Below are 27,390 nucleotides of genomic sequence, written 5' to 3' on the forward strand. Positions count from 1 at the left end.
AGCACTTGACTCCCAGATTATTTTAACCCTCAACATCTGCAATAAACAGCAGAAAGGACTTGGCATGTGGCTCAGAGAGGGATGAGGAAACAACCAGAAACTTCAAATCCTGAGCTGAAAGAACAGTTTTACTAAAAATACATGCCCAGCCTGTTTCGGCACATGAGGCTGTCCCTGCCCTGGAGTTTCAGTCACATCTCTGAACATCATCATCAAACAAGTGAAACAGAAGAGCATTAATTAATCAAGAAGTTGATGGCGCAGCATTTAAAGGCTGTGCAAGAAGCAGGAGCAGAGAGCAGAGGATTTAAAACGTGGCTTTGTGCTCTTGCTGCAGCCCAGTGAAACCAGGGACGGCCCTCAGCCTGTCAGGCACCTCCAGAGCAGGATCACAGCTCAGGGATGTGCTCACCCTCCTTGGGCAGACGTGACAATTTCCATATTAACCAGAGCACAATAAAAATCACCAAACAGGAGGGAGCTCCCAGAGTGGCCGAGCTGCCAGCACACCAGCATCGAGTGTGGAGAGTGTTCTCCTTCTTGCTGGGATTTCCAATCTCTCCCTGAAGCCCTGGTTTGGAGCCCCGGGGATTTCAGCAGCAGTACCGCAGTTTCGCCGAGTGACTCACGCCTCTTCACCTTTAGATTTTATTTCCTCCCCGCTCCCTTGCTTTCTCATGCAAATGTTGCTGTGCCAAGGTGCTGCGGCTCCCGGAGCTCTCCTGGCATCTCCGGCTGCTGCTGCTGGAATGAGTGAGCCTGGCTGAGACTGGGCAGGTCCCTTCACTGGCTGGGGCTGGAAAGAGAGGCACTGCAATATTCATACTTGATAGGAAATAAATGAGTAATGAAAATAAGCATAACTGTGGAAAAAAAATTAAATTAATTAAAATATGTCTGTGGTCAAGCCCTGTACCGTCTCCTCCTTCACAGCTAGCAGAAGGGGCCAGAGCACCCAGTCACAGCACAAGGGACACTGGGCAGTGTGGGAGGAGGACACCCAGGTCTGGAAAAGGGCATTTGAGCAAACAAAATTTACAAAGGTGTAGGAAGAAAGAGGGCAGAGGCCATGGTGGCTGCTTGCCTTGTTTTAACCTGTTGCCTACACTGTTGTGGAAAGAGAGAGAGCAATGAGGATCAGGCATCCCAGGGAGTGTCCAAGGCCAGGCTGGACAGGGCTTGGAGCAACTTGGGGTAGTGGAAGGTAGGTGTCCCTGACCATGGCAAGGGGTGGAATGAGATGAGCTTTAAGCTCCGTTCCAACTCAAACCATTCTGGGACTCTGTGGCAGGCAGGGAACCACAAACTGTGCCAGGACCACCCTATGGTACCTCTGCAGAGATGGTGGCTGAAGGCATCTCATCCTCAGGGCAGGTTCCACACCCAGGAATGGCCTCTCCCATGGTCCTCAAGGAACCCCAGACCCCTACAATGAGCAGGTTTTGGGGGTCAGCTCACAGCTTGTGCCCACCCCAATGTTTTCCTCAGCAGTTGCCCCCATATTGCTGGCCCTGGCACATGCCATGGGTTTCCTTCCTTGGCAGGGGAAGGGCACTGACCTTGCCACAGCCTCAGCCTCGTGTGTGCCAAATCCCAGCTATAAAAAGGGAGAAAAGTTCAGCTGAAAAATACAGCTCACCTTTTTATAGAAGAATATGGGATCTGATACATTGCAGTTGAAACCCTTCCAAAAAGCCAGGTGGGACTTATTCTCTCTCTATATATATATCTAAACAAAACCATTTCTTTCTTTAAAAAAAAAAAAAAAAAAAAAAAAAAAGAAAAAAGAAAAGAAGAAGAAGAAGAAAAAAAAAAAAAAAAAGAACTCTGGCAACTATCCCACACCAAGAAAGACATTTAATTGAAGGCACACAAAAGGCAGTCGGTCTCACCAGCAACTGCACTTCTATCGCCTCCAGACAGCCTGACGCAGATCCTGAGCTGAGGATGAATGTCAGCTGTCAGGTCCCTAAGGCTCTGCTCTGACCTACATGCTACTGAGAAAAAAATACACCCAACACTTGTTTGAGGTTGTGTTGGGAGAAGTGACAAAGGGAGCACGGCTTGGCACAGGGGATGTCACCCAGTGGGGGCTCGTGGAGTGAAGCCATTGGTGCATGGAATCACCCAGGAGCTGCTTTCACCAGTCCCCTCCTCATCCCCTGTTAGAAAAGTTAAATTCACAGCAGGAACTCTGCAGGAAAGAGAAAAAGTGGTGGAAAAAGACTGGAAGAGGAGACTGAGGTTTGGAGACCAACAAGGTTTTGGCCATCAGTGAAGGCTGCAGGAAAGAAGTGCACTGGTGATTCTCTGACCTCCAGCACGTTTCTCCATCCTTAGAGATGTTCCTTCATCTCCAGAGACTTGTGATTCAGGCTGGACTACCTGGGAAGAAATGGTTTTGTTGTGAAGAGTGCTCTGTGAGTTAAAATCAGACAACTTCGGGCACGCACAAAATTTCATTAACTACTTTCCTTCTAAAATTCTGCCTCACGGTCTCAAAATCCACTTTTCCTCTTCAAGCCCAACAGGAAGGGACCTGTCCCTGCATCACCTCACATGTGTAGGATCAATGAGAGTGTTGGGATTGTTGGCCTGATCCCTGTAGGGAATGCAGAGTCTCACATGGGGTGTCTCTTCCCTGCTTGGATGGGAACTCAGAAATGAGATATCATGGCACATTTGAAGCCTAAATGCATCCTGGAATCATCAAAACTGTTCTGGCTGTGGGGTGAACATTTCCTCTAATCTCAGTTTTGCTTTCTAAATGGAAGGAATGGACTGGTGTCCACAGCCATTCACTCTGAGACAGAAGTTTAACCTCAGCATCCGTGTCTGTCTGTCTGACCCGGAGCTGATGTGATGCTGGGATCTCACCCAACCCAGTCCTCTGCCCTGGGCTGAATCTCACCCACAAATACACAGGAGATTCTTCCTGCAAACACAGAATCTGCCTCTAAACTGCAAGAAAAACACGTGAAGCAAAACATGGAGATAAGGAACGGGAAAATGGAGTTCCAGCAGAGCAGGAACAAAAGGGGCAAGTTTCCAAGGCTCCCTTTTCCCCCAGATTAACGCTCCCGCCTCTCCTGCCTCACCTGCTGCCTCACAGCTACGTGTGCAGGAAGCATTGACGCAAAAAAAGCTGATTTATTATCTAAGCCCCACCATTGTGCACTCTGTCATTTGCAGCGCTTGGATTTATCACCACATCCAGACCAAAACACTCGTGATTCATCAGCAGAGGCACCAGGCTGGAGAGCGGCGTGGGAGAGATCCTGGCTCCAGCACTTTGGATCTGCCTCTGCTGTGGCCCTGAGATGGGATTGCAGCTCCCAGGGCTGGGTTTGCTGTGAAGCAGCACCCAAAGCACCCAAAGTGGGTGCCATGAAGAGCCTTGCCCACCTTTCCCTTGGGTTCAGCCCAAATTTTCCCTTTCTGCTGCTGGGCTAAGCCACAATGTCCACGGTGTTCCAGATGTTTGCTGGAAAGACCCTCCCAGGAGAAAGAAGAGAAAGAGGAGAAAAAGGAGAAAGAAAGAGGAGAAAGAAAGAAAGAGGAGAAAGACAGAGGAGAAAGAGGAAAAAGAAAGAGGAGAATGAGGAGAATGAGGAGAATGAGGAGAATGAGGAGAAAGAAAGAGGAGAAAGAGGAGAAAAGAGGAGAAAGAGGAGGAAAGAGGAGAATGAGGGCTTCCTCAGGTGGCTTAAGGCATCCTCTGGATGAGGGTGCAGGTTTTCCAGCCAAGAACACAGCTCAGCTTAACTTGGGCTGGGGATTTCAGTGAGTTTAATCCGTTTTGTACACGCTCCCTCAATTGGCTAATTACTGCTAATTACACAGGCTTGAACTCTGGTCACGCTCTCGTGGAGACCTGGGAGAAGCTGCTCCTGTGTGCCCAGCAGAGCTGGCATGGGACCACATCTGCTGGCACAAGACAGCTGTGACCAAGGCAGCACTCATGGAATGACCTGGAAACCAAGACCTGAGTGATGCTGGGGCAGAGGATGAATTCCAAGGGATGCCAGAGAGGTGCCCCAGCAGCTCACAGAGTTGTGCCCAAAATGCACAAACCAACCAGAAGGGAGTCCAGGGATCAAAGGTGATTCCAGCCACAGATCCCTCTGGATCCTTGCACACCAATTTTGGCGCAGTGTTACGTAAGAGCAGCTCCTGAAAATCTGCCAGGCTGGCGAGCAGCAAGGAGGAGGTGAGAATAGAAACAAATAAATAAGAATACGTGGCAGCTACCTCCACAATGGACCACGTTTCCAAATGCTGCATATGAGCAGAAATCCCAGGTGTCCGAGAGCTGCCAATGGGATTGTCTGGAGTTTCAGGAGTGTAAGGAAAAACCAAATCTGGATCAGCAAAGCTACTGCCCTCTAGGCACTTGTCACCCATCCTTGGGAAGGCTTTGGTGCACCAGCCTTCAGGCACCTTCAGGTGGGATTTGCCACATATTTCACCTGCATTTCCACGGGAAAAGGCATGAATGAATGAATCAGGGATCTCTGGGGTGCATGGAAATTCTCTTCCTTGCTCCTGCATCTCGTGTTCAGTGGTGTGTCTCCCACTGGCAGAGGCACAGCAGCTGTTTGACCAATAGCAGACCACCAGACCTTCATCCTATTTCCACTTCCCTGCTCCCCTGACAGCCCTCCTGATGCTGCTTTTCCATGGGTTTTAATTAGAGAAGCAGCTCAGCCATGAAGCTGGGCTGAGATCAGAGGCTGCAAACGTGCATCTCCGGCCAGGGCAATGAGGAACATCCACGTGAGGCTGCAGCTGCACAGAAATGCCCCACTTTGAGCAGCAGAGTGGGAGTTTGAGTGGCTTCTCCTCGTTTTGCAAGGTCTGCTCACACCCCTCTGTGCCACCACATCCAGGTGAGCCGCGCTGAGAGTTGCTGACGCTGCAAAGGGAAAGTTGCGCTCGCCCCACCAAAAATCAGCTGGAAAATAGGCAAAAAAACCTTTTCTGGGTGCTTAGCACTGGCTAGTGTCTGTGTTTTTCCCTTTCCCCTCGGAGAACAGCTCAGCTGAGCCCTGTGGAAGCCCACAAGAGCTTTCCAGCTGGTTATGCAACTCCCTTTGGCGGAGCAGAGGGATTCCTGAGGAAGAGGGGAAGACGGGGCTCCGCTCGGTGCCAGAGCGGCGTCAACTGATCCTCCACGGCTGCTCTGCACTTAAAGTAGGACAAAGCCTCCTCTGGAGCTGTTCCTCCTCTTTCTCCAAGCAGCAGAGCAGACAATGCCTGCCCAGGGATGCTCTGTCACGGACAGGACACATCAAAATGGCTCTTGTGCCTCATCTCGGAGCTTTGAAATAAGATTCATCTGAGAAATGCATCAAGAGTGTGCAATATGCTGGGTTTTCCTAATCCAAAGAGCTGGAGCAGGAAAAATCCTATAGTGGTCGCTGCTATATTAGGAAAAAAGGGACTTAGGACATTTTTACATGAGAAGGATTTTATTGGCAGTATTTTTGTGAGTATGAACCTTCCAAAACTCACCAACAGAATATTTTTCCATTTGAAAGTACCTTTCACCAGAAACCCATGAAGTACATCAACTTTTAACCTTTTAATATTTTTAAACAAACTAGGAGGGGAGGAAGGCCAAATCATATCTCTCCCATGTCAAAATTACCCGTCTCAGAATTTTCTGAGCTGAATTTTTTTACCTTTGGTATCAAAAATGTGATTTTAGCAAGCTAGAGATGGACTTGCCATTGGTGTTGAATTTTTTTACCTTTGGTATCAAAAATGTGATTTTAACAAGCTAGAGATGGACTTGCCATTGGTGTTGAATTTTTTTACCTTTGGTATCAAAAATGTGATTTTAACAAGCTAGAGATGGACTTGCCATTGGTGTTGAATTTTTTTACCTTTGGTATCAAAAATGTGATTTTAACAAGCTTGAGATGGACTTGCCATTGGTGTTGAATTTTTTTACCTTTGGTATCAAAAATGTGATTTTAACAAGCTTGAGATGGACTTGCCATTGGTGTTGACAGCTGTTGGGGGGAGGTCTCAGATGGACAACAGTTGTTAAACTGGGAAACCATCAGCTTGGTGGAAATCAAGGCCTGGCTCTGGTGTGCAGAGAAGAGCGTAAGGAAATCTCCAGCAGGAATCCTGGTGCTGTTTGGCTGGGAATGAGGTCTCATTCAGCTTCTGCACAAGGTTTGAGTCCTTGGAGAGCCCCAAGGCAAAGCTGGAAGCTCAGGAGCAGCTGCCAGCCCCGAGCTCCTCGCACAGGAACGCGCAGGATCCACAAGTTTTGTTGCTGGAGGGAGATCGTGGCGCTGAGTGTTTCGTAAATAAAACATGACACTAAGAAAACTCCTGCCCGTGCGTCAGCAGCTCCCTTTGGAGCAGGACACAGACCCTTCCATCTCCACATCAGCCTCGCAGCTTGCTCCAGCTGCTTCTCCTTTGTCTGACAAATCAGCGCCAGCCACCACCCCCAAAACCCCGCTGAAATCTGGGGGTTAGCAAAACATTTTAGGCGTGAAAAGCAAGAGGTGTGCATGAGGCTTTATCTCAATTGTAACACCAGGCAGGCTGGGTGCAAACAGTAGGAGTTATGAAAACATTGGAATCCTGGCTGTGGAGCGAGTTAGGAAAAATAACACCTGACCCACAAGTCACCCATTCTTGTTTTGGCAGCGCTTGAAGAGCCCGTGGAGATCTTTGTTTGAAATGTACACAAACACATTGAATTTCATGGGCTTAGCAAATATGTAATCTGAAAGTGTGGGTGCCTCACATTTCTCAGGATCTGCCCACAAACAGGGATAAATCAGGGAATATTTAATTATTTTTTGCACATATGTACACACATATGTACGTGTACATGGTGTAAATATGGATTATATTGTACTCACAGTGTATGCATGTGTATACATACATATTTATATATATGTACACAACAATACTGAAATCTTATTTTTCTTCTATATGTAGGTGGGTATTATATGTATAATTGATAGATTCTTAAACTTAACCAGATTATGAGCAACAATACAATAATAAAGCAACATTTGCAAGGGAGAGTGAGGACAAATCAGTGGGGAAAGGTGTTTTACACAGAGGCTTCCAAGGAATGAGACCAAAGTGGTGATTTGTGGAATTTCAAGGGGGGAAAGGAGGAAAAGACCCAGAGGTCTCAAAGCTGTGAGCTGTGAGTAATTTGTGCTGAACAAATAGCTCATCACCAGGTATTTAGCTAGTAGGAAAGTAGGAAAAGAATTGTAGATAAATTGAAAGAAGGGGTGGAGTTGTTAGTGTATGAAATGTGAGCTTCAAAATTATGGAATGTTTCAAGCCCATGTGCAGAATTTAAGGACAAAGGGATTTCCCTGACTGTTCCCTCTCTGGAAATAAATCTGTTCCTCCTCTAGAAATAAATTTGTTGCGAGCAACACCAGAGAACAAAACAGCTTCACAATATTTATAATGCCTTGGTTGGGTCCCTTTTCTAATCAGGGTGTGGGGCGAGGCTGGTTATTTCCTGCAGAGAAAAGCTACCTTATTAAAAAGATAATTTTGTGGTGGCATTTTAATATAACTGTGGCTCTCCATGGAGTTTACTGATAAGGAAGGGTCCTTTTTTTTATGAAACTGAGAAAGACCCTGTGCAAAAATCCAGCCCGTCTGAGCAGGACACCAAGATTTGGCAGCTGCTGTTGAGATTTGGAGCTGGAACAAGGAGAGTTGGTCATAAAGGTGATGACGAGGCCTTTACAGATTCACCTTTATCTGTCATTTCTCTTCTTTCCTCCCGGCTACACCTCTTTTTACAAGAATTATCAGTGCTCTGGACCTTGCCTGGTATGGTTCAGCAAGTGAGACAGATTCTTTGCCCTGATCTTGTTTTGAAGGGCTGGTTCTGTCTTTTCAGAAGTGCAGAGTTTCCAGGTGAATTCCCAAGTACATCTCCTGGGTTGCTAAGCTCTTCCCCTCCATCCCATCTCCCAGAGAGTTAATAGGAGTGAAAAGGACTCAACACCCACTAAAGGCACTCAGATCCCCAAAGGACTTGTCCCTGGAGAGGAGATAACAGCTGAAGGGTGAGATGAGATGAAGATATTTCCAGAAATGAAAACAAGGCCAGGAAGGTTCCTCTGGAAACACAGGACCAATTTTCCTTGTTAAATAATTCAGCTAAGTCCAAGAGAACAACTCGCCCTGCAGAATTAGGAAGGATTTGAAAGAGAAAGAAAGCATTCGGTGAAAGAGCCGGAGGGGGCCGTTCCCCGAGAAGGTGCAGCACAAAAATAGATGTAAATCTGCAAAGGCTGTCACGTTGAAGTAAATCTGAAGTAACTCCATTGTTTTCCATGGGGTTACTTTGGGTTTACACCAGCGTGACTAAGATTAGCATATCAGCTTGGGCGTGCTCCATTCGATAAGTGCTCGCTCGGGCAAGCGGAGCGTTGAGGCTGCTCTTGGCAGGGCTTGGAACCTGTTTCAGGTAGACTCTGCATCCTCTTATCTCCTTCCTCCCTTCCTCAGACCTGAGGTGTGCTGAGCCTGCAAGTCCTTTGCTTTATCACCCGCACGAATCCGAACTCTGCTCTGGCCCCGGCGAGGCAATGAGCTGCAGTGAATATTGTATAACTGCTGGCAGGAGGAATCCGCCAGGATAGTGGGAGCAATCCAGCCAGGGAAGGGAAGGGAGGGGAGGAGGAAAGCTCCACACAGCCAGCCCTGCAAATTAAAGCAGGAGTAAATAAAGCAATTAAACAATATTCAACCCGAGGTACAGACTGAACGGCGAGAAAGGCTCGCACAGCCCTGGACAAACACCACCCAGTTTATGAGCACAACCTCATTTAAGTGCTTGCAGCCAAGCTGTAGCTACATATAGAATAAAATAATAGAAGTGTGAAACAAACAGCAAGATGCTTTTGAACGATGAGGTTAATTCCTTCATCTGCAAGGACTTGAAAGTGCTGTATGTTTGTCTCTTCAAGGATTTGCAGGTGCAGAGCCACGTGTCTGAAAGTGCTCTGGAGTGGAGGAGCTGCTCGGGACGCTTTGCCTCAACCCGTGAGGCAGAGATGGCTCAGTGTGAGGTGAAGGACATGAGAGCTGTGCTCTCCCAGCCCTGAAGTGTCCCCAAAATCCCACCTGAAGCCACCACCTCCCTCACACATGGGTCTGAGGGGCCATGACCGTAGTGGGGGGATGACCTGAGGGACAAGGTTGCCCTATCCAGCTTCCTGCAGACCCCATTCTGCAGGAACCCTACAGAGTACAGACCTTTCCCCACAGAAAGGGTGATCAGACATTGGAACTCCACAGGGACGTGCTGGAGTCCCTGTCCCTCAATGAACGACTGAATGTGGCACTCGGTGCCATGGTCTAAGTAACATAGTGACGTTCGGTTATAGGCTGGACTGAACGATCTCAGAGGTCTTTTCCAACCTAATGGATTCTGGGATTCTGTGACGGCCACCACTGGTTCCGCCGCTCTGCCACTGTCGCGACACCGGGAGGCGGCACCGCCGCACTACTTCCCGTCCCGGGAGCGGCAGGATCCCGCAAGCGGAGCCGCATCACCCCTCCCGCGCTTCCCGCCCGGCCTATAAAGGGTTTCCGACGGGCCGCCTCGCGCTCGTAGTATCCGTGCGCCAGGCGAGCCCGCTGAGGGGACGGCGGCCATTTTGTTCAGTGCTGGCTCTGTGCTGAGGGGGCGGGGGGGGCAGAGAGAGCGAGGGAAGGCGCGGAGCAGGAAAGGGCAAAAACGAGACAGAACGAGGAGCGGAGTCGGACCGGCCAAGCCGCGAGCGGAGCGGCGGGGAGGGCTCCGCCCGGCCGCTGAGAGGCGATGGCGGATATAGACAAGCTCAACATCGACAGCATCATCCAACGGCTGCTGGAGGGTGAGGGTCGGGGACGGCGCGGTTGTGTGGGGGAGGCGGCGGGGCCTGAGGGGGCACTAAAATGGAGGGGCGAGAGGCGCTTTGTCTGCCCGGGGTCGCCGCCGCCGCCTCCCCCCCGCCTGGCTCGGCCCCGCAGCCCCAACTTTCCCCTCAGCCCGTGTGGGTTTTCTGTCTTTTGATCCCCCGGTGCCGTGCTGGGAGCAGCCGGCTGCCCCCTTCTCCTCCCCTGCAGTTCTGAGGGGATGCTTAATCTAGTCCTGTGTTCGAATGAAGGGATGCTTAATTTAGGAGTATTTTGTAGGAAGGGCTTCAAAAAAGCCTTGGGTGTTCTCTTTGCCTTTCATGCATACACATGGGATCAGTGCATGGCTGGGTATTCGCGGGGCTCTGGAAATAAGATCCAGCGTGTTTAAAGAGTGTTGAGGCAGCTTTTCAGCAAGTCGGGAGGAGACTGCCTTGGGTTTCAGTGTATGCTGGCTTTAGCTTTGATTAGCTGCTTGCATTAAAGCTGCCACAGGATTTTGGCTCTTAATTCGTAACATATGGTGGGTTTTTAGGTGTGAATAGAGGGTTGGGGTTTGGTGTTTCAGACAGTCTGAAAAAGGGCTTATTGTCTGCTATTGTTGGTGCTTTGGGATGAAAAGAGTTGCCTGGGACTTTGTAAATCAAAGGAAAACCTGGAAGTTGCAGGGGGTGTCTCCAGCACCATCCCTTCGCTTGCAGAAATCAGCACTGGACTGGGATCGACTGACTTTAGGGCAAAAGACTGAGAAGTTGCCAGTGACAAATTCTCTTCCAGGCATCAAGGAAAAGCATAATTATTCAGAGAAGGAAGCTGTCCTGATCCAGCCTCACTTCACGTGTGTCAGGGCAGGCATCTCATCTGGACTTACTCTTGAAAAGCGTGGTCGGGGATTTAACTTTTTTTCCATTTGGCACAAAGTCAGTTGAGATGTTGCAGTGAGAAATGATGAAGAAATGTCTTTTCTTACACACTTTCCTTCTTACAGGATTTTGCTTGTGTAATGCTTGGATAGCAAAAGGTCAGGCAGAGGAAGAGAAGTTCTCCTCTAGAAAATCGGAGTTAAAAAATCCTGTAGATGAATTATGGGATTATTGAATAAGTAAAAGTAAATGGGTTTTTTTCCTCTGATCCGGTTTGGGTTTTGCCTGTTACCAATTTAAACCGCTCTGGTTTCAATTATTTAAAGACTTCCCTTCATAAAGTTAGACCAGGATTTTCCTGAAAATCCAGTAATACGACTTGTAAATGTCAGGTCTCGTATGTCATATGTTTGGTGACATATTAATACATGCTCACTTGAGTTGCACTCATTAGTTACACTTCTTACTGATTTCCCTTAGTGTAACTAACACAACATTTTCCAAGTGTAAAGTTTAATTTTTAAAAGCATGGATTGGACCTTTCCTAGTAAGAAATGCAAGTGATTTCTCTGTTTAAAGTTTCAAAAATTAGTAAGATGTACTGTGTCAATGTGCTCTGCTCTTGCTCAGTTTATATCAGCATGAGATGGTTGGAGCAGATAAGAGTTCATAAATCAGGCTTCAGAAGGTTTACTGACATCTTTTAAGAGGTGCTTCATGCAATTACAGCCCTTACCTGAGGTTGCATCAGCTGCCAGAACTGAAATTAATTTTTTTCCCTTTATTAATACTGCAGCTGGGGTTTTGGATTCCTTGAGGCAACGATTGTCTTTCAATATTTAAAACAATTACTGGTGTTAGTAACCTATGCTAGTGCTTTATTTGTTGATTATTAAATGTCTGCTCTAAATGTCTTTGCCAGACAGAGAGTAATGACTGACCTTTGTGAGAGTCATTTTTATACTTTTTTTTTTTCCTAAAAGATTGCTGCATTTCAGCACACACTGCATTTTAGATTTAGGCCAAACAAATTATTGTTTTTCGGTGCAGTTGTGGTAGAACAAGTGCATGATGTTAGTTACACAAAGTGTGTGTGCCTGTGTCCATACCCCTTCAGACAACGCTGCACACAGATGAAAATCATACTCAGCCATGAAAACACTGCAAAATCTGCTTTAATAATCAGCTCACAAACTGAATTGCCCAAATCCTTGTGCAAGCTGTAATTTTAGAGCAATTTGGTATTTCATTATAGCTGTCTTGAAACTTTAAATACTTACACATTTTTATAGCAGTTAACTTTAGGTGATTTTGCCACTAAAATTTAAAGAGTATGAGCAGGAGCTTAGCCCTTTCTAAAGGTACCAAACCCCAGTGCTAAGGAAATTCTTGATGAAATGCTGGAAATCAGTGAGCAGGTACAGCCAGGTATTTGTTTTATCATGCATTGGCCTGTTGGAAGAAGCAGTGAATTGAATCTAATGGTTGAGGTAAAGTGAAGGGTGAATAATAAATTATTCTTGCTTTTGTCCTTAATACAGGCTATTAATAATGTATTTGTGAGGGATTTTAGTTGCTTTCTATCCTGACTCCTCTGCTCAGCTGCCATTATTCCTGCTTTTCCCCCAAATAGTGATGTTCTCCCACCCACATTAGGCTATTTAGGTGAAATTATTAGCTTGTTCTTTAACAGGCCTGGGAATACATACCTCACCTTCTCATTCTAAGGTAAATATTTGAAGAGTCTTCCTTGCTCCAGTTGTTTGTAGTACAGAACCATTTGGCATTGAAATGACACAAAAACCCATTTTGCAGTAGCATTGTTCTCAACCTTGGAAAGCCTTTCAGGGAAAACATTGAAAATACTTTTTTTTTTTGCTGTAATTGAATTTGTATTTTCTCCCTCTTTTACTAATGGGGGTTGTGTCCTGCTAGGAGCAGTTTCCTGAGTACAGCTTGTCTGACTTTGTGGCTTTTGGTAAAAGTAATATCCACAAGAATGAGACTTGCAAAGTGTAGTGAGTAACAGTACCCTGCACTGAGAACTGAAATGTTTTTGAGTATCCTTGATATTGGATAAAGGCTCAAACATTGATGGAACTAATTCACCTTCCTGAGGAATAAAAGGGGTCAAACATGAGAGCAAGTTTTGTCCCTTCTAGCAGGGGGTGCTGAAAGCAGCAACTGCAGCTGTGTGTGCTGAGTCAAAAATGCCAGCAGACAAGAAGGTGCTGAAAAACTCCTGGTGAGATAAAAAATCAGTGGCACCTGTATGGTGTGGGAAAGGCTGCAGGAAATGGCAGAATTCCTGCTTGCCTCAGTGAAGAATGAGTGACAAATCCTGAGGCTCCCTGAGTGTGAGCGTGGCTTCCTTTCTGTGGATGTCAGAGGGGCTGCCTAGAACTGAGCCCCTTTTCCATTTCCTTCACCTCCTGCAGATCAGTGGGGTCTGTTTGGAGCTCAGGCACCTCGTTAGAAAACAGCATTGAAGTGCATGAGTCTTACCATGGTAACAATAAATAAAGGCTAAAACAACAATTTCAGCATAGCTAAGTGACCCCAGCTGAAACGTGTTTGTGCAGATCTCTCCTCTGCAGGCACTTTAGGGAGGATTGAATCATGAATGGAGGCTACTTTGGATGGAGCCACACGAGGCTACAGTGGTGGTAGCCATTCTGAAAACTGAAATCCTGGCTAGTGCACTAAAATCTGCAAAAAGACTCCTGAATCCTTAAACATTTCTGTTTATACACCCACAGATTTCTATTCCCAGTAAAGCCTGTTGTAGAGATGTCAAGAAGATATTCTCTCTTAATTTACTTTAAATGGGGAAAGATTATCATCTACTTATTAAAAATAGTTGAGCTAAAGAGCACAGATAAGATTTTGCTCACCACAGAGAAGATTTTTTCTCACAAATACAGTCTTATAATTTTTTTTCCACCTTTCTGCTAAGTACAGCATGAATTGGGTCTGCAGGGTTGCTTGACCTTTAGCTTCATATACTGGGGTAAGAGTGATTCTCAGAGATGTTAATCTGAAATGTCACATTTACTCATGGGTGAGTTGGGATGCTGTGATGAAGTTTCTCATGGACCAGCAACACTTTCTGGCCTCAAACCATATAATTCTCCCTTGATGTTAATTCTTTCCTGCTGTGGTGCAGCAGTTTCTGAGAGTAGAAAACAGAAACTCTTCATTCCAAAGACCAGCATTAGATTCTTACCAAAGCCATGGATTCAGATAAGTGTGTGGAATTCTGTGCCCGTTCCCAGTCAGAAGTGGAGGAATTTGTCCCCTGTGTTTGTGAGCAGTGTGAGTGCCTGTTGCTCCTCACCTGTCTGCAGTGTGGAAATGTTACAAGATGAAAAACCTGTGCTCATTCAGAATCTTCATTTGATAACACTGCTGTGAACTTTTGGCATACTAGAAAGCAGATGAGAACTTTTCAGAGCCTTGTGCACTGAGGAGATGCTTTTCCATTTCAGTTTGGAATTTGAAGAGATCTGATCAAAGCTGGTAGTGCCTGCAGTGAAGTAAAACCTTTTTTACATCAGCCACTTTCAAGTTATTTATTCCCTTTGTGCCTGTGGTGCAAAACTGACTGTGAAACTGTCATTGGGAACTGCTAAAAACTAGATTAAAACCAACCTGCAGTATTTTTGGAAATGTCACTATGATTGCAGACATCCTAATGTAAAATATGGTGAAACTGAGAGACTTGTTTAATAAGGCAGGAAAATGAACTGACCTGTAGATAGATTATTTTTCTTAAAACATTTTCTGTAGGAGAACTTGATTCTCACACTTCAGTTGACAGTATCTCAGCTGCTTCTTGTAATGTAATACTGAATGGAAATGAGATGTTTGGAGCACTGCAATTTCTGGCATTTTTGAACTTCCTGCTATTTTTGACTGCTTCTCTAAGTATCTGTCCCTTTCATATTAACCTTGACTGACGTAAAGGACTGTGTGGCACCAAAGCAGGGATTGGAAAATGCTGGGGTGGGTTGGGCTGTGGGAGTCTGTTGTACTCTGCATGCATATGGTCTCAGGCTGTTGTGCATTCTGGATCCCCCAGCTCCTGACCCATTTATCCCTCCCAGGGAAATGCAGAATAAATTCTCAATGTCAGGCAGTGTTCTGACTCCTGGCAGCTGCAGCTACACTTTGTGCTTGCTGTTTGCTTGCTCCAGAATGACTGAGTGCCTCAAGTTCTTGCTTTTCTTCCTCTTCCTTCCTTTCCCCCTCTGCTGGGCACCTGTCACACTGCTCTGTTTATAGTACACTCATTTTAGAGTTGGTATCTCCTTGTTTCCATCAGTTTCTCCCTGTCTTGGAAGTCAGGGATGGTTTTAATAGTGGGCCCTGTGTTCGGAGCAGTTCCTCTGCAAAGATCATCCAGGCTGCGGGGAAGGATTTCCTTCTGTAGTCATTTCCATCTAGAGGAGAGCTTATTTCTTCACAACTTCTCATATTAGTACAGTAAGAAAGATTTGAGCTGTTAGAGGACTGCCCAGATGGGACACTGAAATTCAGGCTCTAGAGAAATCATTTCTAAGAACAGGAGCATCCCTGCCTAAAGAGGGTGGCAATGTTCTGCTGTCTGGAAATGCTGCAGCAGTGTGCTCAGGCACAAATAAAATACCACTTGAAATGGGCTGAATTTTTCCCCCAAATGATTAATCTTCAGCTTGTTCCCTGTCAGTTGCAGGATGTCATTTCTGAGAGGTTATTTTTTATGCATTGAAAGGGCAAATGTGCCTGTACAGTACTATTGAGCTGCTCTTTTGACTTCATGGCCAAGCTGTCAATTAGCATTACAGTGTCTGATCTCCACAAGCTGCCTTGTTTTGGTCTAAACCAGAGAAACAAACTGTAAACACAACATATTTTTCATAGTGTTCTATTTTTGTCTTTCTTAGAAGGACTAAGTGACTTGAAGACCCAGAGAAACCTTTTAAAAAGTCATTAAGACTGAATATCCTGCATTTCTGTGCCAGCTCTTTCATTGTGTCTGAGAAAATCCTTGCACTAAAAATATGGATTCCTCAAACCAAGATGCACTTCTGCATTTTTCATTCTCCTGAAGCCAAACCCACTTTTGTTTTCCCAGCTTTTCAGGACATACAGGTTAATGTCATTAAGAAATTTAACACACTTGTCTCCTCTGTGCAGGTGTGACAAAGCAGTGAAAATGTCACTGGCAGGCAGAGCTGAACCAAATTTTCTGGTTCTTTCATCCATGGCATCTGTCCTAGGGAGTTTGGGAAGTGCAGCAAAGCATCATTTCACTTTGTCCAGGTTTGCTGCAGGCAGGTGACTAAAACTGTGTGAGGATTATACCAGTTCAATAAAAATGTATTGGAAAAACCTAGAAAACCTGTGTCTGAACCAGTGCTCAGATCTTCATTAAATCCTGAGCAAAAATGAGTGCACATGCTTTATTCATGAGCTTTAGTGACTCAGTGCAGTGCATAGTCTTTATAATATTTTGTACTTTTTAATTTATGGATGTGAAGTACAGGATTTGTTTTAGCAATTTCTAAGAAGACCAAATCATGGCAAATTAAATTTTTAGCTTCACGGGAAACTACATACAAATATCTTTGTATTATTAAAAAAAAGGGGGGGGGAATTGTAAAATCTACGATTAAGAGACCATTGGTTTTATATTTACAATTCTGCCAGTTTATCACTTCATTCTAAAAATTTCTGTTGTTTATTGCTTCTGTTGTTTATTGGATATTTGGCATTTTGAGTGACTTGCTTGTTGCTCAGGAGTCTTAGGAAAATTACTGTATGGATGAAAAAATTACTGCATGGCTGAAACGCCTCATTCGTGATAAACTGCTGTGACAAAGATTTAACTTCCATTTACATGCTTCGTTACTTGGGAGATGTTAATGAGAGCCATGAAGTGCTGTGGTAATTCCAGTGCTGGCATGTGCTGTCAGTGGTGAGTGATGGCACGTGGGCAGTGAGGATCAGAGGAGCAGGGACAGCATCCCAGAGAGCTCTGCTAAAGGCCTGGCTTTGGACCTACAGTAATGAGCTTATGTTGTAATCTGAGCTGGAGTTTCATTTTGGAGATGTTTGGGGAAAGCTGCTGGGGTCTGGGCACTGCCAGTGGTTGTGCAGGGCAGGCAGTGCCACCCTGGCAGGGTCTGGCACTCGGGGAAGGATGGCAGTGGCAGCAGCACCGCGAGGGCTGGCAGAGCTCGCAGCCAGTGTCACGGATTGCATTGTTTTATTCATGGTTAGATAAGGTGCACTCTGGCTGAGCAGTGTTTTCTGTGCTTGATCAGAGGCTTGTGGAGAAGTCAGGAGCTTCTGTGCTAGTGAGAAATTGGAACACAACTGTTTTTTGTTCTTGCTGTTCCTAAAAGTTGCCTGGAGCACCCCCAGCCTTCCCCACTGCAGTTCTCACTTGGCTCCGTGCAGCGCAGCCATGGCAGAGATTTGAGTCATCTGGAGCTTTCGGATTTCTCACTCGGAGGTGAAACAGTAGCACAGGAATGAGACTGAAGTGGTAGCTAGCTACTAAGTTATTCAGGGCTTCAGGAAGATAGTACTGCATGGGTTCTTGTGTTTGAAAGGATTCAGGCTTGTTGCCTTTTTTTTTTTTGCAGTTAAAGACTAAACCTTTTTGGATAAGGGCATCGATTCTTCAGTCTCAGTGCCGTAGAGCTGCTCACAGTAATCACCTAACCTGGCAGCCTTAGCAGTGGGGGGATTTTGTTTCTGGAGGTGTTGGCAGAGCATTTCCAGCTATCTGAGACTCTGGTTTGGCTTTGCTGTGGCTGAACCAGTGGGTTACATTGTAGATGACTGCTGCTCTTACTCCTTTTTTTTTCTTCAGCCTTATCACTATTATATGTTGTCACTGGTTTTGACAACAAATAAAAATATAGGCTTCACTAGTAATGGCATATTCATAATTTTTTAAAATCCAGTCTTAACCCTGATAAATGCTGTTTTGTGCAATTTGGGCTGTAGTTACAATGCTGCTGCTGTAGAAATGCCCTTTGTATTGCTGGGCAACAGAAGCAGGAGTGTGGAACTTGTTCAGGTCGGGCTGATGTTCTTGTCCAGAGCAGTAAGGAAAGCTGTAATGGATGTTAAATGAATAAATTGTCCTGAATTGTTGCAGTGGGGGAGATTGCAGCAGTGATGGAAGGATGGGAGTTGGGAGGGGGAAATGCTTTGGGGCTGGGAGATTGGTCTCCTACTGGCTTGTCCTTTACCCTGCTCACAGGCAGTGATGATGGCAGCTGCTTTGTCATCATGATCCAAAGCTATTTCCTTACTGACACTCCTTACCTTCCAGTCATGTGTGTATTTTTCTTCCCTGTTTTCCAGCTGCAGTGTAGAACGGGGCAGTGCAGGATTTATTGGTGCTGTGGTCTTGTGTAGGTTGGCTGAGGTGATTTGCTGATTTAGGGGAACTTGCACATTTGTTGGTACCTGAGTGGCAGACACCCTTTGCTCAAGTTCAGACAGCTTCCAGAGAACAAGCACAAAACTGCTTCACTAAAAAATAACATGGAAATAGTCACATTGTCCAGGATGGGGTTTATAACTAAATGGAATGAAACTGATGCTATTTAAAATGTGACATTTTTAACGGGGGAAGTGTTGAGCCATGAATTCTGTTCAATGAAAGTAACATATGACTGGAACAGAACACACTCCCCTTTCCTGGCACTGCCATTTCACCCCAGCACGCCAATCCTGCCCTGGTACCTTCTCATTCAGTGAGCTCTGGCATTTAGTCAGGCTCTTAAAATAACACCAGGGATGTTGCTGGTTTTAATAACTGACTTCTGACTCTCAACAGTGCGAGGATCAAAACCAGGCAAAAACGTCCAACTGCAAGAGAATGAAATTAGAGGATTGTGCTTGAAATCCAGAGAAATCTTCCTGAGTCAGCCTATTCTACTAGAACTTGAAGCTCCACTGAAAATCTGTGGTGAGTACTGTGAGTTTGGGTTTGATCTTGGGGGAGGTGTGTAAGCAGAGAACAAGTGCCAGATGCTACTTTCAATTACTAACAGTGAAACTAATAAATAATTGTAGCAAAATGCAAAATAAAACCCTGTTGGATATGTAGGGCAGAGGAGTGGAGAGGGGGTAATGTGTGGGAATTGTATTTGGGACCAAAATAAACCCAAAAAGCAACTGGTCCAGTTTCACCAGGCTGGGGAAGACATTCATATAAAGTTTTTGAAAGAAGTTATCAAATAAATGATGTTTGGCCCAATTGTGACTGAACAAGGGGAAACAATGAGGAACCCCAGTATTTAATGTGCTGCCATGCAAAGCTGAGCAGTGGCCTGACAATATTTTAAAATCCTGTTGTAAACTTAGATTTTTGTGCTGTTTCTTGGAATTACTCTCTAGTTTGGTCTCACCGTATTGCATACAGCAGTGCTCATTTTGCACACATGTACATGTCTGCTTATGCTAAAAGATTGAAGAATGTCAACTTAAAAACCTCAATAAATGCAATTTTGAAAGCTTCTAGCAAATAGTTTTTCATCCAACTCTAAAACAGAGGATTTACTTCTATTTGAAGCAGCTCATTCCATATTTATAATATTGGTAGTCTAAAACCATGATTTAGTGTTCTGCTTGTCAGAAACAAGGCCATGATTTAAAGCAAAGGCAGAAATACCAGTTTCATTTTTGATGCAGTTTCCCTGCTAGAATTGGAATTACTGGGTGTTTCCAGAAAACACACTTGGTTTCTTGGAATCTTGATTTTGTTTTATACACACAAATATTTTTGTGTAACTACCATTGCATAGATGTCAAAATGTGATAATTTTATCTACATTAACTGCCATTTTAAATGTGTTATGGGTGGTATCTAACTGCAAGCTTTTTTCTTTGTGAAGCATCTTTGATTTGTTCTTTCTCTCAATCAAAGAATGTAGTGAAGGGTCACTTAAGTGTCATGTCTGAATGTCCTTGCAGGTGACATCCATGGACAATACTATGACTTGCTCCGACTCTTTGAGTATGGGGGTTTTCCACCAGAGAGCAACTACCTGTTCCTTGGTGATTATGTTGACAGAGGAAAGCAATCTTTAGAAACAATTTGTCTTCTATTGGCCTACAAAATTAAATACCCAGAGAATTTTTTCCTCCTCCGAGGGAACCACGAATGTGCCAGCATCAATAGAATTTATGGGTTTTATGATGAATGTAAGTACCAGGCATGTGTGCCTCCAGTGGGGACAGCAGGGTGGCAGTGGCAGATGGCTCCTTCCTAACTTGAAATGCCCTCTGTGCTCTTCAGAGGGGTCCTTGGCCTGTTTTAGAGAGGGGAGTCTGTCCTTCCCCTGGCCCTCCTGGAGTCTGAGCCTCACACTACAAAGCAGCAGCCAAGTGGGAGATTTTATTTGTTGGCTGCTGTGTTAACTGACAATTCTCACTGGTAAAACTCATAGGGACATCTAATGAGAGATGGGGGAATTTAATTTGATGTGCATTACAGAAGTTCACCTCTGTTTCATTCATCTGATGATGATATGTACAGATTGTGTGATGTATGCAGACCTTACCCAAACACAACAAGTAATTTTGCTGTGAAGTAGGAGCCAATGTTCCCGTTTCAAAGGATGTGATTTAATCCAGATAATGTAGAGCTGATATTAAATTAATTGTGCACTGAAGCATGTTGGAACTTGTGTGGAAGGACACACTTGGCTTGCAGATGATGACAAGATGTGCACTCCATGTCTTGTTCTCCTCCTGTGAGGAAACAAAGATGTGTGGTATTTCAGAGTTGTCTCCTCAGAGATTAATCACAGGCTTAGTCATATATCACAAATATGTTCAGGGTTCATATCTGGGAGAGTCCCTTTGAAATTCATAAAACTGTGGCAGTTTTGTTTTTCAGTCCTGTTTTGTTTTTCAGTCCTGTTTATTTGCCGAAAGTGAGTTTATGTGGTAAAGCAGAATTTAAAAAAAAACCTGCTTTTCAAGAATTGCTGTCTTCCCCTGAAAGAAATGGCAAATGGCAGAATTTTCTGCAACAGATCAAATTCTCCAAGGGATAATTTGCCAAAACAGAGCTGGGACTGGAGAGCTTGATTGCCAACTGTTGAACAGACTTGTGGTGTCCTTGAAGCTGTGCCACACTGAGAGACCTTTGCCATTTGAACAATTAAATAAGTCAGAAATATCAATTATGTATAGGCTCTAATGCTGCCTTTTTGCAAGTCTCAGTAAAGTTCGAGCAAGTTGTCTAAGTTGGGTTGGTTGTGTTAGTATTAGAAAAGCACATTGACTGGCATTTTCTCCCCAATCTCTTCTAGGTAAGAGAAGATACAATATTAAGCTGTGGAAAACCTTCACAGACTGTTTTAACTGTTTACCAATTGCAGCTATTGTGGATGAGAAAATATTCTGCTGTCACGGGGGTGAGTAGCAGTTCCTTAGGTGATGTTTGAGGAACTGGAAATCTCAGTCATGGCAGTTTCATGTTTACATTGCTGAAGCTTCAAACTCAGGGATTTTTCTCTGCCTTGGCTCATGTATGAGGAAGGGTTGGGCTCAGTGAGTGTCAGTTTTGTGAATCATGGAGCCGGTTCAGACACGATCTGCTCTTCCTTTTCCACCAAAGGCACCTTTAACAGCCTCTCCTTTGGAGTAGAGTCCTTGTAGGGGTTTTTGAGACATAGATGACCAGGAGTTTGATGTCTGTCCCAAAAACATCTGTTTTCACAGAACCAGAGTAGTTTGGGTTGGGTTGGAAGGCACTCTTGGGGATCAATCAGTAGAATTCCCCCACCATGAGCAGGGACTCCTGTCATTGGTCAGGTTGCTCCAAGCCCTGTATGGGCTTTAATTTGGGTTTAATTTGTAGAAGTTGATGTATGCCACATGATGCAGCTTTTTCTGGTCATAAAATACAAATTGCACCTTAAATGTTTTATCACTTGCAACTCATTACAGTTGCCCAGGGACTCACATCAGTGAAAAATTATATGAGATTGGTTTGATACTTTATTTCATCTCACTGATCATCACAGTGAGCATTCCCTGTGATTCCTGGTGTTCATGCCTCTTTTATTGAACAGCTCTTCTATCAGACACTTGCAAAATATTAGTGAGATTATTGTAATCCTGTAAAATGTGGAAATGGCCTTGCTTTATCTTGCTTCCAGTAAATCTCCTACAAAGTGACTTCTGTACCAAAATGCTGGATTTAAAAAACGTCAGTGAATGTCGCCACTGAGCTACGTAAAATGGCAGTGGTGAATCACTTTGAATCCAAGTTATTTTTGTCCTGGATGAATGTCAGTGCTGCAGAGCAAAGCTGGACTAAGCTGGGGCCTGCCTGTGTCTTCCCTGTGAACAGGTTTGTCACCAGACCTGCAGTCAATGGAGCAGATCAGACGAATCATGCGCCCCACGGATGTACCGGACCAGGGCCTCCTGTGTGACCTCCTGTGGTCTGACCCTGACAAGGATGTCTTGGGCTGGGGTGAAAATGACAGAGGAGTGTCCTTCACTTTTGGTGCTGAAGTGGTTGCTAAGTTTCTCCATAAACATGATTTGGATCTCATATGTAGAGCTCATCAGGTATTTTCATTTTGTACATTAAAGCATAGAATAATTTAGGTTTGGGGGACCTGAGGTTCACCTGGTCCAGGCCAGGCCTGTGTCAGCCCAGGGTGCTGAGGGTCTTGTCCAGCCAAGTTGTAAATATACATGTGAGGTTCTCTGAATGTGTTCCAGTGTTTAACAGCCCTTATAATTAACATTTTCATATAAACTCTGATTCCCTTGAACAAGGGTTTTCTCAATGTTCATGGACTCTGTTGCTGAGCTGATTCTTGTGATGCTCCTGTTTTAATGTAAAGTTTGAAACTCATGCTCATTAAACATAGCCAGGTTTTCGGCTGCTGCCTCTGGAAAAGTTGTTTTGCAACTTGTCACGAGGAAGCTGCCCAGAATAACACCTCTGCTTTTGTCTCTAAAGGTGGTTGAAGATGGATATGAGTTTTTTGCAAAAAGACAGTTGGTAACTCTGTTTTCTGCCCCAAATTACTGTGGAGAATTTGATAATGCGGGTGCCATGATGAGCGTGGATGAAACATTAATGTGCTCTTTCCAGGTACAGTATCTGAGATATTCCCTTCTCTTTAGTGAGATTACACATTACATTGGTGCTATGTTGTATCAACATTTTACTGTTAAATAGCAGTAAGACTTGTTTCAAGTAGATCTTTACAGCTGTTACATGTAGGCAGGGCAGTGTTTGCACTCACATCTTCCCAAAGGTGATAACCCTGTGCTGGTGTGAGTAGGGGAACTGTTTTATCCTGGAATTCAATCACTCAGGCAAAGCAGTTGGCTGTCAGCTGCTGCCACTGCTGTGGGCTCTGGAGCAGCTGATGCCAAGGCCTGGCCTAGCTCAGAGCAGGAAACACTTTGATTTCCTGGCATATTGAGACTTGTCCAGAGCCATGTAGTGCCTCTACCAGTGAATTACTGTTGGACTGGAAGACAGCTAAAACTTTTTGCTGAATGACCCCTCTGTCTTTTCAGATCTTGAAACCTGCAGAGAAGAAGAAGCCCAATTCCAGCAGACCTGTAACACCTCCCAGGGGTATGATCACAAAACAAGCCAAGAAATAGTCACTTTGGCACTGCCTTGTTGGGACTTGTATCATAGTCTATAACCTCCATTTTTAAACTTACCATGTGTGCTGTTCAGCTTGCTCAAAATAGATAATGTGTTTGTGGTTTCCTTTCCATTTGATGAATGGCATTTGCTGGTTGTAACAGCGAATGAAAGACTTTGCTCCCTCCCAGGAAAAAGAGTTTGAGAGTCCCCCTGTGTCGTTGTTCCAGCTGCACACTCCACAGCATCTCCCCACCAGCCAGGTAACGCGGGGCTGGCGGGGCCGTACCATGAATAGTGTAAATCTTGTTCTTTAGGGTCTGAAGAGGGCACTCGTGTGCTGTGAGAGTAGAGATTGTTCCTGTCAGCAGTTACATACTGTTTATACAAACCACTGTGAACTTTTTTTTTATGTTCAATTTTGTTTTAAAGGGATTGCTTTTCTTTTAATGTCTTGTCATGTACACGTTAGTTTTATTGCTGTCGACATTAGGAATAACCTTCAACCTTGCCAGCACCACTGGTAGGATGTATATTTAATTCAGACACACGTCCCTCTCCGTACACTTCCAATGACAAAGCCATTCTTTTAAGTGTTTGTGTCTCCTTCCTGAAGCCAAAGTTCGCTTAGAAACCCGTTTGTACACAACCCCCCTGCCGAGTTGGCCGGGCTTCCCATCCACGCCTTCCTCTCAGAGAAAAGGAAGTGCTGGCTGGAAATAGCAGCCAGAAAGGCTTGTCCATGCTCAAAGTGAACACGTTTTTGTACAGTTTCCGTGTGTTCAGTCGAGCAGATCCCAGGGCTGAGACAGCAGTCCCAGGGCAGTGACACAAATGGCTCTGGGATGATGGAAATGGCTCTGGATCTGCTGGAAGGGGTTTGTGCATTTCAGCATAAAGACTTTGTTCTACAAAGAAACCGAGAAACTCGCTTGATAAGCCAACCAGAGGTGTTGATCTTGATCACTGGTTTATATAAATCTCTCACAGGATCTTGTTTTTTAAAAACTGTTGATCTTTTTTGAACAGATGACAGTGTACAATATCATGTAGTGAAAATCACTTATTAAATGAAGAAATTGTTAAATCTTCTCAGTGTCGGTTTATCACAACATATACACTGCTGCTCTCCAAGGGCCTGACGTAGAGAAATAAATTGTTCTGGAAACCCACGGATTCTTGGTTTGGATTTGTCTGAGCTGCAAAAGGTGATTTTGAACAGCAGTGTTGGGTTTAATTCTGAATCTGGAGCCTCAGGCAGAGGCCCCTCCCAGCCGAGGGTGGGGCCGCTGGTCCTGAGCTGGTGTTTGCCCCAGCCCTGCTCGGGGCTGGGCGTGGGAGGACAAGCTCAGCTCGGCTCCTGATCATTGTCTGTGCACTGAGGGCTTGGCCTTGAGTGCAAGTGCTGCTCTGAGAGGGTTGGAGCTGAGACCAGACCCATTTCCTCTGGTGTTTGATTAGAGAACTAAATTTCTGATGGAATGGGGGGAACATGAGTCCATTTCATCAGTGCTGGCTGTTGAGGCAGGAGGCTCTGTGGGGCTGGGTGAGGTGTGTGCCAGCTCTGGGCCTCCACAGGACCGGCCTGGGCTCCTTCACTGCCATGTGGAAAATGCTGTGGGGGTGTTCAGCACTCAGAGGAGGCGGCTGGTTCCTACCCTGTCCCTGCTCTGGGACAGCTGCAGCACTGCTGCATCTGCTGAGGAACAAGTTTGTCACTGGAATGCCCAGCTCTGCCCTGGTGTCCCCCTGAATTCCCCTCCACCTCTGCAGTGAGTGGGACTTGTTTGCCACAAATGCTTTTTCTGGGCAGTTTGCAACCATTGACTTTATTTTTTCAATGTAGTTCTCTGAATCAAAGAGCCATTTTCCTACTCTGAAGACATTTTTCCCTTCCCTCTACAGCTAATTAATCAAAAACCTCTAACTACTTCTGCTGAGCTTGCTAGATCAGATGTCACAGATTACCTGGTAAGGCTTTCTCACAAACTTACTTTCACCCTTTGAATCACATTTGTGGTTTCCTTTATAGCTCTATAATTTTTCTCCCTCCTTGTCCAACACCCTGCATATCTGTTATTGCTGTTGTGGGTGACAGCACACGTGGAACAGTGTTGGGTCACTGTCACCTCTCCTCTCTGGCCCTGCCACAGCTTTGTCCTCCATGACTTGTTTTCTTCTCTCCCCAAACAGTTTCGGTGACACAGGTGCCTATTCTGGGCTGTGTTCTCTGCCTGGCTGCATTCCCTGGGGTTGGGTCATTCCTCAGGATCCCTGGGAGGGGAGGGAAGGGAAGGGGCTGCTCCTGCTGTGAGTTGTAACCAACAGCTTGGGCACATTTTTATGTCCATTAGTTGGGGTTGAGTTGTTTTGATCACTGGAGGAAGAGAGAAGGAGTAGATGCTGATTGCTGATTGTTTTTCCATAATGATACTTGTAGGAATATCTAGCTGACACAAGGAATGGCTGGAGCAGCTGTGAGCCTCCCAAGGCCTGTGTCCCCACAGCCCAACACCAATTCCTGCTGGCCCAGAGCTCTGTGAATGGTGCAAAGAATGGATTGGGTGGGGAGGGGCACTGGGCTGTGCCAGAGGTCTCCACAACAGGTAGCAGGAAATTGTGGTAAATCCAAATTCTCTTCAATCCCTGTCGTGTGCCCTGGAAAGCGTGGTGAAATCTGAGGCCCTCTGATGTTGTGTGCCCTCGAGGCACTGGGGTGTTTCTCTGGTTTCTCCAAGGTGAAGTCTGTCCTTGCCACCCAGCTGTGGAAAGGCTGGTTTTCCACACAGGTCATTTTTGGCTGTTGCTGGTTTGCTTTGGATGTGTCAGGGCTGTTGTGGTGTTCAGCTCCAAGGCAGGCTGACTTCAACAACAACACATCAATTTTCCTTGGAGCATCAGGACCTGGTCCAGCAGAGCTCAGGCCTCAGGGGAACAGGGATTTTATGCACACACCCCTCATGGTGGGGGTTTTCTCCCTAAACCCCACAGTCCTCACCCAGAAGGGGCTGGATCTGATGAGCTCTCAGGTGCAGATCTTCCCCCATTACCTGATTAATGTTTACTGGACTCAGCTGAAACCAAAATGCCCAAATTCACTGTGAAGCCCCGGGCTAACCCTGCCTGCCATGGGTCCGTGTGGCTTTGCTGTCCCACTCCAGAGCTCTGTGAGTCGCTGTTTTGGGATGGGGGTTTGCAGCTGCACAAGGGTGTCCCCTGTGCTCATTCCCCATCGCCCTGGGAAGGAGAACAGGGATGTGTGCTCTGGGATGAGGTGCTAGGAAATATTTCAGTTGCAGGAAAGGATTTAAACACTCTCTAGAAGGAAATCCTTTCAAAGAAAGAAATACCTTTGGGTTTTAGAATTGAAGAACTGGAGAGATGTTTATTCCTTGGAGAAAATTAGGAATATTTCCAGTTTGTCCCAGCAGAGGTGCCATAGAGATGGGTCCCAAGTGCTTTTCACAGCTGAATTTTTCTGAGAACTTCCCAAAAGTTGTGTTTGGGAGATTGAGGGGAACGCTAAACATGAAGAGGCTGTGACAAAACACAAGCTTATAAAAGGAGGCAGATTAATCCAGGCCTGATTCCTGGATCCTTACAGCCCACATTGATCCCTGGACCTCCACCGACTCCATGGGACTAATCTGTGTCCGTGCTCAGCAGCTCTCTCTGGGATCGGCAGAGTCACACTTTAAATTCGCGACTCTCCTGGATCTTTGCTCGTTGTTTCCTGTGATGGGGGAAAAAGTTTAAAAACAATAGGGAAAAAAAGTTTCAACTCCATCCGGCCTGTCCTGTTTCGGAGGGACGGAGTGCGGGCAGCCTGGAGAAAAAAGGCTGCGGAAATGGAAATGGGAAATGTCGGGTTGGAAGGGGGCCTGGCTCGGGGACCCGCCGGGGCGAGGTGGGGAGGAGGCGGCGGGGCCGCCCCTGGCCGGGGGGAGGCGGGGCCGGGCCGGGGGAGGCCCC

General features: G+C 45.6%; 1 protein-coding gene across 1 annotated transcript; it reads left to right on the plus strand.

The window, feature by feature from the left end:
• The first annotated feature begins 9,658 nt into the window (after positions 1–9,658).
• On the plus strand, positions 9,659–24,590 carry PPP1CC (protein phosphatase 1 catalytic subunit gamma). Its single transcript, XM_063173003.1, has 7 exons — positions 9,659–9,893; positions 18,619–18,750; positions 19,758–19,988; positions 21,104–21,208; positions 22,150–22,373; positions 22,774–22,908; positions 23,343–24,590. The coding sequence occupies exons 1-7, from the start codon at positions 9,839–9,841 to the stop codon at positions 23,430–23,432; spliced, it is 972 nt and encodes a 323-aa protein (XP_063029073.1). The 5' UTR covers positions 9,659–9,838; the 3' UTR covers positions 23,433–24,590.
• The last annotated feature ends 2,800 nt before the right edge of the window (positions 24,591–27,390 follow it).

The sequence above is a fragment of the Melospiza melodia genome, chromosome 20 (genome assembly GCF_035770615.1).
Source record: "Melospiza melodia melodia isolate bMelMel2 chromosome 20, bMelMel2.pri, whole genome shotgun sequence".
Classification (NCBI taxonomy): Eukaryota; Metazoa; Chordata; class Aves; order Passeriformes; family Passerellidae; genus Melospiza; species Melospiza melodia.

Coding starts and splice junctions, on each gene's coding strand:
- PPP1CC (XM_063173003.1), top strand. CDS start 9,839: ATGGCGGATATAGACAAGCTCAACATCGACAGCATCATCCAACGGCTG. Junction 9,894..18,618: donor CATCCAACGGCTGCTGGAGG/GTGAGGGTCGGG, acceptor GACTCTCAACAG/TGCGAGGATCAAAACCAGGC. Junction 18,751..19,757: donor AGCTCCACTGAAAATCTGTG/GTGAGTACTGTG, acceptor ATGTCCTTGCAG/GTGACATCCATGGACAATAC.